The sequence below is a fragment of the Hylobates moloch genome, unplaced genomic scaffold (genome assembly GCF_009828535.3).
Source record: "Hylobates moloch isolate HMO894 unplaced genomic scaffold, HMol_V3 SCAFFOLD_19, whole genome shotgun sequence".
Taxonomy (NCBI): domain Eukaryota; kingdom Metazoa; phylum Chordata; class Mammalia; order Primates; family Hylobatidae; genus Hylobates; species Hylobates moloch.
Genome location: NW_026652294.1, coordinates 77716159 through 77728451, shown reverse-complemented (window position 1 = coordinate 77728451; position 12293 = coordinate 77716159). Strand labels below are relative to the sequence as shown.

Genomic DNA, 12293 nt, shown 5'->3' with positions numbered 1-12293 from the left:
GCCCTGTTGCCGAGGTTGGTCTCGAACTCCTGTCCTCAAGCAATCCACCCTCCTCGGCCTCCCAAAGTGCTGGGCCTCCTTCTTTTTTTGTTGAGGTTCCCATACGTGACTCGCCCAAAGAAAGACTCTCACCGGGTGGGTCTGAGCAGTGCCAGAAAGGGAAGGGATACAGGGTGAGAAAGATTTGGGGTAAAGGGAGAGGGAGGCAGAGGGGGAAGGGGGCCCCAGGCCGGTCAGTTCCAAGAGGCAAGCCCCGCCGGCCGAGCTCCATGGGCTGAGTCAACAGCGGCCCAGTTGCTTTGTAATTTACAAAAGGGACTCCGAATTGTACTTTGTAATTTGGTGTCGGTTTACAAGGCAAAAGACTTCTGTTTCCTCACCCCACCAGGTCCTCAGTCACGGCCTGACCCCTTTTAAGAGAGGGACCTCAAGAGGGGAGCTGAATTCCTTGAGCCCTCGCCTTTCAATCAAGTTTTCAAGGCACGCTTTGGCCGGGCCCTCCCGGACTGGCTGTGCTGCTGCCTCCGCAGGAAATCAGCGTCTGTACCGAACTCCTAACCTGTGAAGACGTGTTAGCCTCATAATTGCGGAGTCGGGCCAAGGAAGGCTACTCTTTCCCCTTTGCAGATGAGGCAACTGAGGCAACTGAGCCGCAGAAAAATAACTGACCAAGATCACCCAGCCTGTGGAACAAACAGCCCAGGCTCTCTGGCTCCTATTCCCTCTGAATATTTAATTTACTAAACAGTTTGAGCAGCTGTAGATTCCTTTCACAATCCGGTAAAATCTATGATAGTTACTCCTCCCCTTCCCCAAAATGTACTTATTTTCCCATTCAATATCGGAGCTTCTCGGACTTCCTGAAGTTCGTCCCAGGATAAAGACCCTCTTTCTCCTCCCCCTGGTCCCGCCCCACGACCTCGCTTCCCAGTAATTGCTGGGATCCTGATTCTCTGGAGGCATCCCGGGCAGCTGGATTGAGGGTGATTCAACTGAGTTATGATTACAGCTGCTTGTTCCCCTGTGCCGCAGACGGGTGTGTAGGGAGGGTGGGACTAGGGGGGCACGTGGAGGTGGGCAAGAGGTCTGGAGAGAGCAGTGGGGCTGTTGTGCATGTATTTGCTAAAGGTTCAGGCCTAGGGAGGAAACAATCCTGAGCCCACCCCTCTGGGACCCACGGGCTGAGGTCCTGCAGGAAGCACTGGGGCTCAGCTTTCCCTATGTCAGTACGGATGGAGCACACACAGGAAGAAGGCTGGTGGCTCTGCCGGAACATTCTGAGGGCCTTGTTCTCTGCATACGCTGTGACCTGCAGTCCCATCTCCCATTTGGCCTCAGCCAGCGTGGTTTATTGTACACAAATCCCTCTTGTTTCCTCCTTATGCAGCAGTTTTAAAATTTCGAACTAGTTCAAGAGCTGCTCGGCTGCTCGTTTACTTTCAGTTTTGGGAACAGAGGCTTACACCCCTTTCTCCTCCTGTTTCTCCTCCGGTCCCCCTTCCCCTCAATCTAGTTTCCCAAAGTTAGCAAACCTACTTTCTTGATTTTGTTTCTTAACATTTAAAACAACTGGTGAAGGGCTAATGATTTCATCTCCTTACCACCACCCCTAACCTTAAAAGCAATAAATAAAATAAAAGCCCAGACTGCCAACCGCATGCACACAGGGCCAGCGGTGGTGGGGGTTTGTAGTTTGCATACACGTCGCGGGGCAGAAGCCTGTTTGCAAAGGCAGAAATGTAGCTAGCAGGGGAAGACGCTGAAAAAACGGAATGATTTGGTAAAAACGTGCTGGGTCCTGTTACAGGAGGGCTGCTGGTAGTAATCCCAGGTACTAAAATCAGAAGGGGTGCAGGGGAATAAAATTTAAAAAAGCAAACCCATGGTGAGTCTTTCTTGCTGGGAGTGAGGGGCTCTGCAAAGTTTCTGGGACTTCAGAACAGAGGTCGACAAGGTCCATTGCTCTTCCCGAGACTACTGGGTGATCCAGGGCTCCTCTCTGAACCTCAGTTTCGTCGTTGGTAAAACGGGGATAAGAACATATTTCTGTTGCGGTCAAGAATTTAAACGTTCCAGTGCAGGTGAAGGAAATATGCTTTAATGAGTGGGTATAAAAAATGTGCAAAAAGAACCTGGTGTTACAAGGTGGTGTCAAGGGAGAGGAAGTAACAGTCTGTATGACCTCCCTGTTCCTTGTCGGAGCGCGCACCGCTCCCAAGTCACCCTCTGAGTCGCCAGAGCTACCGAAAAGCCGACGGGAATAAGCAGGACTGTTTCTCTGCTTCCTTCATTGGGCTTCGCAAGAGGCTCTAGGAAGAAGCACCCGTACAAATGGGAATCCCAGTGCCTGGTCACCAGGGAGGAACTTTCCAACATCACCGAAGGCTTGGGAATAGTGCTTCTGGCCGGTCGCGTTGGTTTCACGGTAGTTCCTAAGCTGCCTTTGTTCCCACTTCTCGGATCCAGGTGAACTTTTAACATTCTGACAAACTCGAAGAAAAGTAACTTTGGAATTACGTCAGTAATTCCCACCTTTCAACAAATATTTGTTGCCGGCCTACTATGTGCTCAGTGCAAGGATACCCAATTTTGTAGTCTCCCAAACAGATCCGACTCGAGAGGTCTTGATTATCTACAGATGCAGTTAGAAAAGCGTCCATATTATTTTAAATTGAGTTCAAGAAATAGAATGCAGCGTTGAATTAGAAGACTAATTCCTTCTTTTAATATGTTGAAAATTTTTTATTGTTAAACATTTTGTAAAGGATTTTTTGAGGCAGTGTTAGAAACTCTATAAATACAACTATGCACACTAAAAAGCAGTCATCTTTTAAAAAATAACTTTGTTTAAATGCATGCTTAGGGCGAATGGATTTACCTAAGTCTCTTAATAGCATGCATTTCTGATCTTCCCTAAATTAACTGTAATAGCAACTGATATAGCAGAAAAATGTAAGTGACTTGTAGTTGACTTGGCCACCTGCCACACGGGCTCGGTGAAGGTTAATGAGGAGCTATTTGGCACTTCGAGAATAGGTGGCACTAGACACGGAAATATCAACAGGCTATTTGTATGCTAACTAGGAGTTTCGGTGCCAGGTAACCACTGATGTACTCTTGCAGGAGAAAGAAGGATGTCGGTCGCTGTGCGCCCCGATAGAGAGGCATCATTTTTACGCCCAGTTTGGATTAACGATTGATTGAGTCGCAGAAATGCTTGTGATGCTCACAGAGACCAATACTGGTCTTTCTGATCTCTTCCTCGTCGTTTATTACCTTCTGTTGTGGACAACGCATTCCTAAGAATGTATCTCTGCTTGTTTCCCAGTCCGCGAGATAAATGGTGACTTCCGTCTCGCAGGCACCGTCATACCTCGGGTTTAGATTCTGGACAGGCGACCCGGCTGCACCGAAGGCCCGGTAGGCGGACTCTGGCGGAGCGCTTCAGGGAGGAGAGTGTAGACCTCTGGGAGGCGGAGGGCTCCCGGCCAGCGTGCCTCGGCCAATCAGTATTCACACCGCCTTACAACCGGCCAATCAGAGGACGAAAAGCTCCGGGGCCTGAGCAGATAATACTAGGAAGGGGAGCGCAGTCTAGAGACTGAAGCCAGTGGCGCTGCGCTGAATGCAGCTGCGCGCGCCCGCGGGGTGAGCCAGCGATCTGAGCCAGGCGGGGGCAGCCCGACCTTTCCCGCCCAGCCTGGGTCAGAGGAAGCCGAAAGCGGCCTCAGCAAGGTGAGGCGCCCGAGGCTGCAGAAGACCGAGCAGAACTTTGCAGAATTCGGGATGTGCTGGGCCAGGTCGCTGAGGACTTGACTGGCTTCCTCCCTCCTTACCTCCGCCTTCTCCCTCCCCTCCACCATCCAGCGGGTTCGTTCCGGGCCTCCAGCTATCAGCTCCCGATCTCGTGTTTGAGGGTAGCGACCCCGATTTCTGTTTGCATGCACAGCCAGCAGCCCTAGCGCCAGATCCTAAAGCTGGATATCTTTTGACTGGGCTACCAGCCCGGGCCTCAAAGTTTTGGTGAGTGCTGTGATGCCGCTCGGGGTGTCAGGGAGGGCAAAGGGCGTGAATCATCTTTCACCTTTTCTGTTTGACTTGGATGCCTTACCTTAAAGATATAAACCAAGCCCTAAGTACAGAGAGCCCACGCGGCCCAGCCCTGTGCGCCCCAGGTACTATTAAGGCTGGACGGGCATCTGTAGCTTTGTGCTCTTTGGCCCTATGGCACTCTAATGACAACAAAATTTTGGTTTTCAGTTAATTATTTTGGGGAGGGGGGTGAGGCGACCTCTTCAAGCCCAGGGAGGGGTCCTTGTGGTGGTGTAGGCTGATGAGAGGCATTTGGGAAGCAGAGAGTGGTACTTAAGTGGGTCTGAAGGGCCACTTGTAATCAAAGGAAAACAGTTCTTCCACGGATAGTTTTATATGCATCATGGCCATACTAGTTGAGTATGGGGAAATCTGACAAGTGGCCTGGGCCGGCCTAGTTGGACACAATATTCTGTGTGTGTGATAAGTGAGTTACCCAGGGACTTGTCCGGAAAGCCTGTGTAAAGCCAGACAGGGCTGCGATTAAAAGTCAGGTACTCACAGAGCACTTAGAATTAATAAAATAAAACTTTTGTTGGGTTGTGGATCCCGGGGGGCCCTAGAAAGGCACGTGTGGCCTGGAAGTGCGGGACATGTAATGAGAACAGGATGACTCAAGGCGCCGGAGGCGGGCAGACCAGGAGCTTTGGGCCGGAGGCTCAGGGATGGTCCCTGACGGCGGCCGGTGGGTCTCTGGATTTCTTCGTGTTTCCCCAGAGTGAGGGCTACCGAGCTCAGGCCCCAGCGAAGCCCCGAGCGCCATGGCCGACCCGCAGGCTGGCTCCGCGGCCGGGGACTGGGAGATCGATGTCGAGAGCCTGGAGCTGGAAGAGGACGTCTGCGGGGCGCCGCGGTCAACGCCCCCCGGGCCCAGCCCGCCGCCGGCCGACGGGGACTGCGAGGACGACGAAGATGACGACGAGGTGGACGAAGACGCGGAAGAAGAGGGCGATGGCGAGGAGGCAGGCGCGTCCCCTGGGATGCCCGGGCAGCCGGAGCAGCAGGGGGGACTGCAGCCGAGGCCGCCGCTCGCGCCTCAGGCCTCCCCCGCCGGCACCGGTCCCCCGCAGCGCTGCACTCCTGCCGGGGGCGGCGCGGAGCCGCGCAAGCTGAGCCGTACGCCCAAGTGCGCGCGCTGCCGCAACCACGGCGTGGTGTCCTGCCTGAAGGGCCACAAGCGCTTCTGTCGCTGGCGCGACTGCCAGTGCGCCAACTGCCTGCTGGTGGTGGAGCGGCAGCGCGTCATGGCCGCCCAGGTGGCGCTCCGGAGGCAGCAGGCCACAGAGGTGCGTACTCGCCCGGCCCGGGGCGCGCCTCGCCGGGGCGTCTCAGGGCACAGTGGAGGTGGGGGAGTTGGAGGGGAACGGGGCAGCTGTCCACACCCCCGCGCCCGGGGCCTTGCGGTGCCTGGCACTCCCTAGGAAGGATGGTAAGGACGCTTTTCTGCTTGCACTGGCAAGCAGGGTCGGGAGGGAAAAAGCAGGCATCTCTGGGGAACTTGGGAAATGATTTGTCTTAAAAAGCAGGCAGAGAGGCCTCGAAAGTGATTAGGCCCATTTCGAACATCGCGAGAAAATCAATGTTTTTATTTTTTTACATTTAAAAGTGCATTTTCGTGGTGTTGAGGGCGGGGTTGGGGGGAGAGTGGTTGATCCACAGCACCGCGTGCAGCTCCAGGCTCGTCACTGCTGTACTAGCGATGATGGAGAAAAAGAACCACTCAGCACGCGTGCACTCGGTGCTTCAGCTGTTACCTGGACATTTGAGATATCTAGAACACTCATTTTATGGATGAGACACAAAATGCATGAGAAATTAGATGCCTGCAGCCCAAGGTCATCAGTCCGAAGCTACTGTCCCTGCAAACTACCTAAGAGCAAGTGGAGGGTCTCTGCTGCTTCCCATCGGAGGACTCCAGCTGCGAGGAGAGCCAGGGTTTTCTTTCGGAGAGAGGCTCTTGAACCTTTGATTTTGTATTTGTTTCCAATGTGCGCCTGGACAGGGAGAGCTCAGCGAGCGAGGCTTCACAGGGCCTCCTCCCAGACTCAGGACTAGGGAAGATTTTCAATTTTCCTTTTTGGCGGAGAGGAGCTGGGGAGTGGATCGCCAGACATACTGAAGGCAGCAACCCCGCTGGAAAGCCTCTCGAGGGCCCAGGAGAGCGCGCTGGACGCCATGGGCACCTGGGCCTGGGCTTGGCCTCCTCCCGCGTCCCGCATGGGTCATCGCCTGCCCTGCGTTCCCACGCGTTCTCTGTAGCATATGCTGGGTAGGACGCGGGCGTGGGAGGGCCCAGAATCCCACCAGCTGGTGGTGACTGCGGAGGCGAGGGTGGGCGTCCGTAAAGCGCAAATTTGGAGTTTGCAGCTGGACCCAGGAGACCCTCATCTCTTCAGTCCCCTATCACCCCACCCTGCCCGCCCTGCCGCAGGGAGAAATCCGCCCGGCCTCACTGCTTAACAGCAGGCCTTGGGCACCTTCTATCCGACAGGTGGGCTCCCAGGACCCAGCCTGGCTGCAACCATCTCTTGAGGTCGGGCGCCCCCCTGAAAGGGATTTCACTTTTTCACTTCTCTCCGGGATGTCCCCTCACTTCTGGCCGTAGGTCTGCGTATATCTAGAGTGATTAGAGTCTAGAGTGACTGTGCTGGAGAAAGCAGGGGGCCCTGCTCACCAACTGAGGTTCCAGCCCCTTGCCCTAGGATTAAGGGGTGCTGGTGTTAATTCGTTTGTAATTATTTTTCACACGGAATGGGAAAATTCAATACATTTAGAAGGGGGAGAGTTTCTAGAAAAGATTTACTGACATCCCGTCCTTTCCCCTTCTCGCCCCCATTTTCTTTCAGAGCATTAGTGATGATGTTTCTTGTGTTTACAGGACAAGAAGGGGCTTTCTGGGAAACAGAATAATTTCGAGCGCAAAGCTGTGTACCAGAGGCAAGTCAGAGCCCCCAGTTTGCTGGCCAAAAGCATTTTAGAAGGTAAAGCAACAAAATTATCCTTCAGCCTTTTAAACCGAGCTGAGTGACTCTCATTAATCAGCACAAAGTGGATTTATTAATCTGTTAAAGAGCTATCTAAAGGGAAAGTACTTTTTATTAGAAAGGTTTTGTTTAGGTGTTCGCTGAGCCCATACGCTAAAACTGAACCCGCGCGGAGAAGATTAGCATGGCCCGGGAGCCAGAAAGTTTTCTTCTAAGAAGGAAACTGCCACCTGGGAAAATGAATCTCACATACCTGCTGAGGTTTCTGCCACCACCAGTTTAAGAATCCCTATTATTTGGTTGTCTGCTTAGTGGTTAATGGGTTAATGTGGAGTGCACGTGAAATTTACCCCGTGTGAGGGATGTACAAAGATATACTGCCAAGCGATGCTGGAGCAGATGTCTTGGAAGGAAATAAATAACTTAAACAAAACAAAACAAAACAACACAACGACGTCCACTTTTCTTAGTTGTGGGAGCTGAATAGATTAAGTCAAGTGAGGAGTTTAACAGCTGCCCACAACCAATAAAGACCTTTAGTCTGGAAGTTCAACCTCAGATTCCACTCTTTTTCATTGTACTTTTTTTTTTCCGGATTACTTGGATAATTCCTGTTATTCCAAACTTCATCTTTACCATTTTTTGACAGTCAAGGTTATAGAATCTGAAAAAGGTTTTGAATTCAGCAAGCGAAGTGGAGATTGAATGCGAACAGTGCGAAATCTCTAGCTTTCTCTCTCCATGTTCTCACTTTCATGAAAGCCTGGGGATACATTAATTTTTCTTAAAATATCACTGATTTTTAAAAGCATCTGTATTTGGCTATGGAATTTATTTATTGACCTTCTCAATAATATATTGACTATTTTTAACCGCTTTTCTTTAAATTTTTAAATATTTAAATGAGGGACAGTTAATGTTTGCTTTAATCACTGCCACTTCATGAAATTCAGGTTGAAAGTAAATAAAAATTTTTAAGTAGACATTTGGATTCTGTTTTTCTCTTGTGTAGCTTCTGAATTTTGTTGGTTCTGCACAGGTTTTGAAGTTTGTGTGTGTCCTATCATGTGTTGTATACTTCTGACCATAGAGTAGTTTCTTATGAATTAAAAATGAATTTGGTTACAAACTGGATAAACAGATTTATAATAATAGGGCCGCATTGATAAACTGAGATTATGCAAAGCAACTTGCGAAGTCTGAGGACTAAATGGAATAGTAAATTCAACTAAATAATTTCCTGGCAAAAACTTACCATAGAAATGTAAACATTAATTTTCAAATTTTATTTTATTTGCAAATGAGTATAATGGGTTTGTCACTATGTAAACACAAATATAACAATGGATCCTTCAAACAAATACGATAGAGGTGAGTGCTTGGGGGTGATGAAATACTCCAAGTATTTTATGCCTCCAGGAATTCTATTTATGTTACACTAATCTTTGTATTTGAGTTTGTTCCTATTCGTGCGATGACTTAGCCTGTGTTCTAATGATTGCTTGTTCAACCATTTTGGTATCCGGCCAAAATGATGTGAGCTTGGGAAAAATGTTTTAGAACAGTTATTTTCAATCGAGCAGGGAATACTCCCCGCCTTTTTTGGGTTGTGTTTTATTTTGTTTTATTTTTTTTGTAGTGGTAGTCAGGGGAAGGCGCCTGGTTAAATTGTTCACTGTAGAGTGTGTTTGACTAGTTAACAGCTCTTTTCAATTTTCTATGCTTCTCTATTTTCTTAAGCCTTTTTTTCTTTCTCTACTCACTAATCTCCTTTAACTTTCTTTCTTTCTCTTTTTTCCTAGTTCTCCTTGGATTATTCTACAGCTATTACATTGTGTACATAATGAACCATCTTTAGAAAATAAAAGTGACATCAGCTGTAGGTATAGATATATTTTTTAATAATGAAAAAAGATGACATGGATAATAATAAAACATTGATCGATACAAGATGAATAGCCTTGTCTCTTAATGCACAGGGGGCCTGGGAAGAATATTAAAATTTTAATCAATAAAGTATGCCTGTTGAAGCAAGCAAGCAAGCAAACAAATCAACAACAACAACAACAACAGCAACAACAGCAGCAGCAAGTTGCAATATGGATATCTTTCACCCTCCCAGGAAACTATTTTTTTCTGTACTTCTGCATCTGTATAAAAATATTAATGAGATGGAACTGTAAATAATTGTTCTGCTGATTTGTAGTGTTGCTGTTACCTTCTGGGTTTCCAGATTTTTCTTCCGTAGATGTTAATCTCTTTCATGTGCAATCTTTGCTTCTTGTAGGCTATCGCCCCATTCCAGCGGAGACTTATGTAGGAGGGACCTTCCCTCTACCTCCCCCAGTTAGTGACAGGATGAGGAAAAGAAGAGCCTTTGCTGATAAAGAGTTGGAGAACATTATGCTGGAGAGAGAATATAAAGAAAGGGAGATGTTGGAAACTTCTCAAGCTGCTGCTCTGTTTCTGCCCAGCCGCATGGTGCCTGGGCCTGACTACAACTCCTACAAAAGTGCCTACAGCCCCAGCCCAGTGGAACCACCGAGCAAGGACTTCTGTAATTTTTTGCCCACCTGCCTTGATTTAACCATGCAGTATTCAGGGTCTGGGAATATGGAACTAATTTCTTCTAATGTCAGCGTGGCCACGACTTATAGACAGTATCCCTTGTCCTCGAGATTTTTAGTTTGGCCCAAGTGTGGCCCCATTAGCGACACCCTCCTCTACCAGCAATGCCTGCTAAATGCCACCACCTCAGTTCAAGCCCTGAAGCCTGGGGCCAGCTGGGACTTGAAGGGAGCACGAGTCCAGGATGGACTCAGTGCAGAGCATGACATGATGCCGTTGAAATTGGAAGGCTCCCCGGTGCTGCCTCACACTCCTGAGATCCAGATCACGAGAAGTGACCTTCAGGATCATCAGGCTGTCCCAGAGAGGTCCGCGTTCTCCCCACCCCGACGGAATTTCTCTCCCGTTGTTGACACGGACTCCCTGGCAGCTCAAGGGCATGTCTTAACGAAGATCAGCAAAGAAAACACCAGGCACCCTCTGCCACTTAGACACAATCCATTCCACTCATTATTCCAGCAAACGCTTAACGACAAATCGGGTCCTGAGTTGAAAACACCATTTGTCAAAGAGGCCTTTGAAGAGACCCCTAAGAAACACAGAGAGTGTTTAGTTAAGGAGAACCAGAAGTACACATTTACAATAGATAGATGTGCAAAAGACCTTTTTGTAGCCAAACAAGTTGGAACAAAACTCTCGGTGAATGAACCACTGTCATTTTCTGTTGAGTCTATTCTTAAGAGGCCTTCATCTGCCATCACTCGTGTCTCTCAGTGAAAGTCTGCTTAAACAGAAAGCTGGATTTTCTGCAGTCTTAGAGCGTTATTGCCATTTGCTACTTTTTTTAAAAGTTAAGATGTTTGTGTAAAGAAATTTCTAATGTAAAGATGATGATTTTGAAAAATTTTATATATTCATAATATGCATGTACTTTTTCTTATCACATATATTTAAACTTACAGATGGAAATTGCCCAATGTGCACGTTGTTAAGTACCATGCTTTACACAGCATTTCAAAAAGCAATAAAATCGACACTGTCTTCTCAAAGACCCAATATTTGCCGAAGCAAATAGCTGTCTCTGTCTAGATGAATAAGCTATTTTTCTATGATTCTGTATATTTGTATATTTTGAAGTATTCTTAGTGGTCACTGGGGGCCACAGGAAAACCTTTATAATACTTTAGTTTTGCATTGCGGAGGGCACATAAATTTAATTATTCGAGACTGTTTGAGGCAAAAATAACTTTAAGGAGGACATAGGGCCATTTGCATGTTTACAGTATCTTCATTTCACGTCATTGGACAAAGCTGAATTAATTTGAAGGGAAATCAAGTGTAATGTCTCTTTTACATTATGTTAGATGATTTAGGTTCTTGGAATAGATTTCGTGTGACTCCCTGGGTCCCAGTTTCTTTCCCTGGTGAGGATGTTTATGTGGGGCCCTAAGCTTCCTTTCTAGAAACATTTCTAGTTTCTTTGAACAGTCTATGATTTTAGGTTGCTAGGAGCCACAAATCAGGTTTCCTTGTAAGATGTGGCCAGTACTTCCCATGATGGGGCCCAAACCTCCTCTCAGCTCTTGTGTGAGTCCACTGTTTCTGAATCACTGGTGACAGCAGGCATTTGGATGCAGGCCCAGTCACAACTCTCATCGGGTCCCCAAGTATCAGCTTTATGCCTCCCACGTTTGCACCACTGTCAAAGGCCTTCAGTGTAGCTCTCTTCTGACACAAAAACGTTTACTGTTCAAATTGCTTCAGCTGACAGTTGCTGAAGCTTGCAGATATTTATCACAGCATGAGGGTGGCTTCTTAATTCTTACACCTTTTCTATCCCTGCCCCCCCGCCCCCTTTTTTTTGAGACAAGGTCTCACTCTGTCGGTCAGGCTGGAGTGCAGTGGTGTGATCATGGCTCACTGCAGCCTCCACCTCCCAGGCTCAAGTGCATGCCTATAGTCCCAGCTAGTCAAGGGGCTCCACCTCCCAGGCTCCACCTCAGCCTCTTGAGTGGCTTGGACTACAGGCATGCACCACCATGCCTGGCCGATTTCTAAATTTATTATTGTTTTTGGAATATGTGCAGAGGTAAGTTTTTAAAAATTTTGGTAGAAACAGGGTCTCCCTATGTTTCCCAGGCTTGTCTTGAACACCTGGGCTCAAATTATCCTCGTGCCTTGGCCTCCCAAAGTGCTGGGATTACAGCATGAGTCACCACACCCATCATTTCTCCCATTTTTAAGTTCTTGTTAATCTCTTGTTTTGCTCAGTAAAATGTTAGCTGTTGTTCCATATAATTGATAAAATAAGTGTAAGACCTTTATGAGAGTACTAAGTTCATCTCTTAAGACCTCACCTGTGGACCCCAAGTTAAGTTTATGATGTCATAGTCATTCCAATACAAAAAATCAAGAGTCACGTACCTCGCTTTTAATACCTCCACAGAGGGAGGTTTTACTTCAAATTCTGCTATTGTCTTCTGGGTAACAAGAACATGAGGTGGGTATGTGGAAGGTGCCAAGTGACTCAGCAGTGTAAAGAGTTTCTTTCTGGCTCTTGAAAACACTTTGAATTACTTGAAAATGATTTTGCTACTAATAAGCTCATGTAAACCTCCAGGGATTCTCTGAATTGTTGCTAAAAATTAG

At 47.9% G+C, this 12293-nt stretch overlaps 1 protein-coding gene across 2 annotated transcripts; it reads left to right on the top strand.

Moving 5' to 3' along the window:
* Nucleotides 1-3609: 3609 nt before the first annotated feature.
* Nucleotides 3610-10421, top strand: DMRT2 (doublesex and mab-3 related transcription factor 2). Of its 2 annotated transcripts, none has more exons than XM_032138324.2 (4): nucleotides 3610-4023; nucleotides 4810-5378; nucleotides 6971-7073; nucleotides 9364-10421. In XM_032138324.2, the coding sequence occupies exons 2-4, from the start codon at nucleotides 4854-4856 to the stop codon at nucleotides 10419-10421; spliced, it is 1686 nt and encodes a 561-aa protein (XP_031994215.1). In that variant the 5' UTR covers nucleotides 3610-4023; nucleotides 4810-4853. The 2 variants fall into 2 exon arrangements, with proteins under 2 accessions (XP_031994215.1, XP_031994218.1); XM_032138327.2 differs by lacking the exon at nucleotides 9364-10421 and adding an exon at nucleotides 8879-8934.
* The last annotated feature ends 1872 nt before the right edge of the window (nucleotides 10422-12293 follow it).

Excerpts from the sequence above, each read along its gene's own strand:
- DMRT2 (XM_032138324.2), top strand. The coding sequence starts at position 4,854 with ATGGCCGACCCGCAGGCTGGCTCCGCGGCCGGGGACTGGGAGATCGAT. Across the intron at positions 5,379-6,970 it reads GGAGGCAGCAGGCCACAGAG|GACAAGAAGGGGCTTTCTGG; the intron begins GTGCGTACTCGC and ends TTGTGTTTACAG. Across the intron at positions 7,074-9,363 it reads GGCCAAAAGCATTTTAGAAG|GCTATCGCCCCATTCCAGCG; the intron begins GTAAAGCAACAA and ends TGCTTCTTGTAG.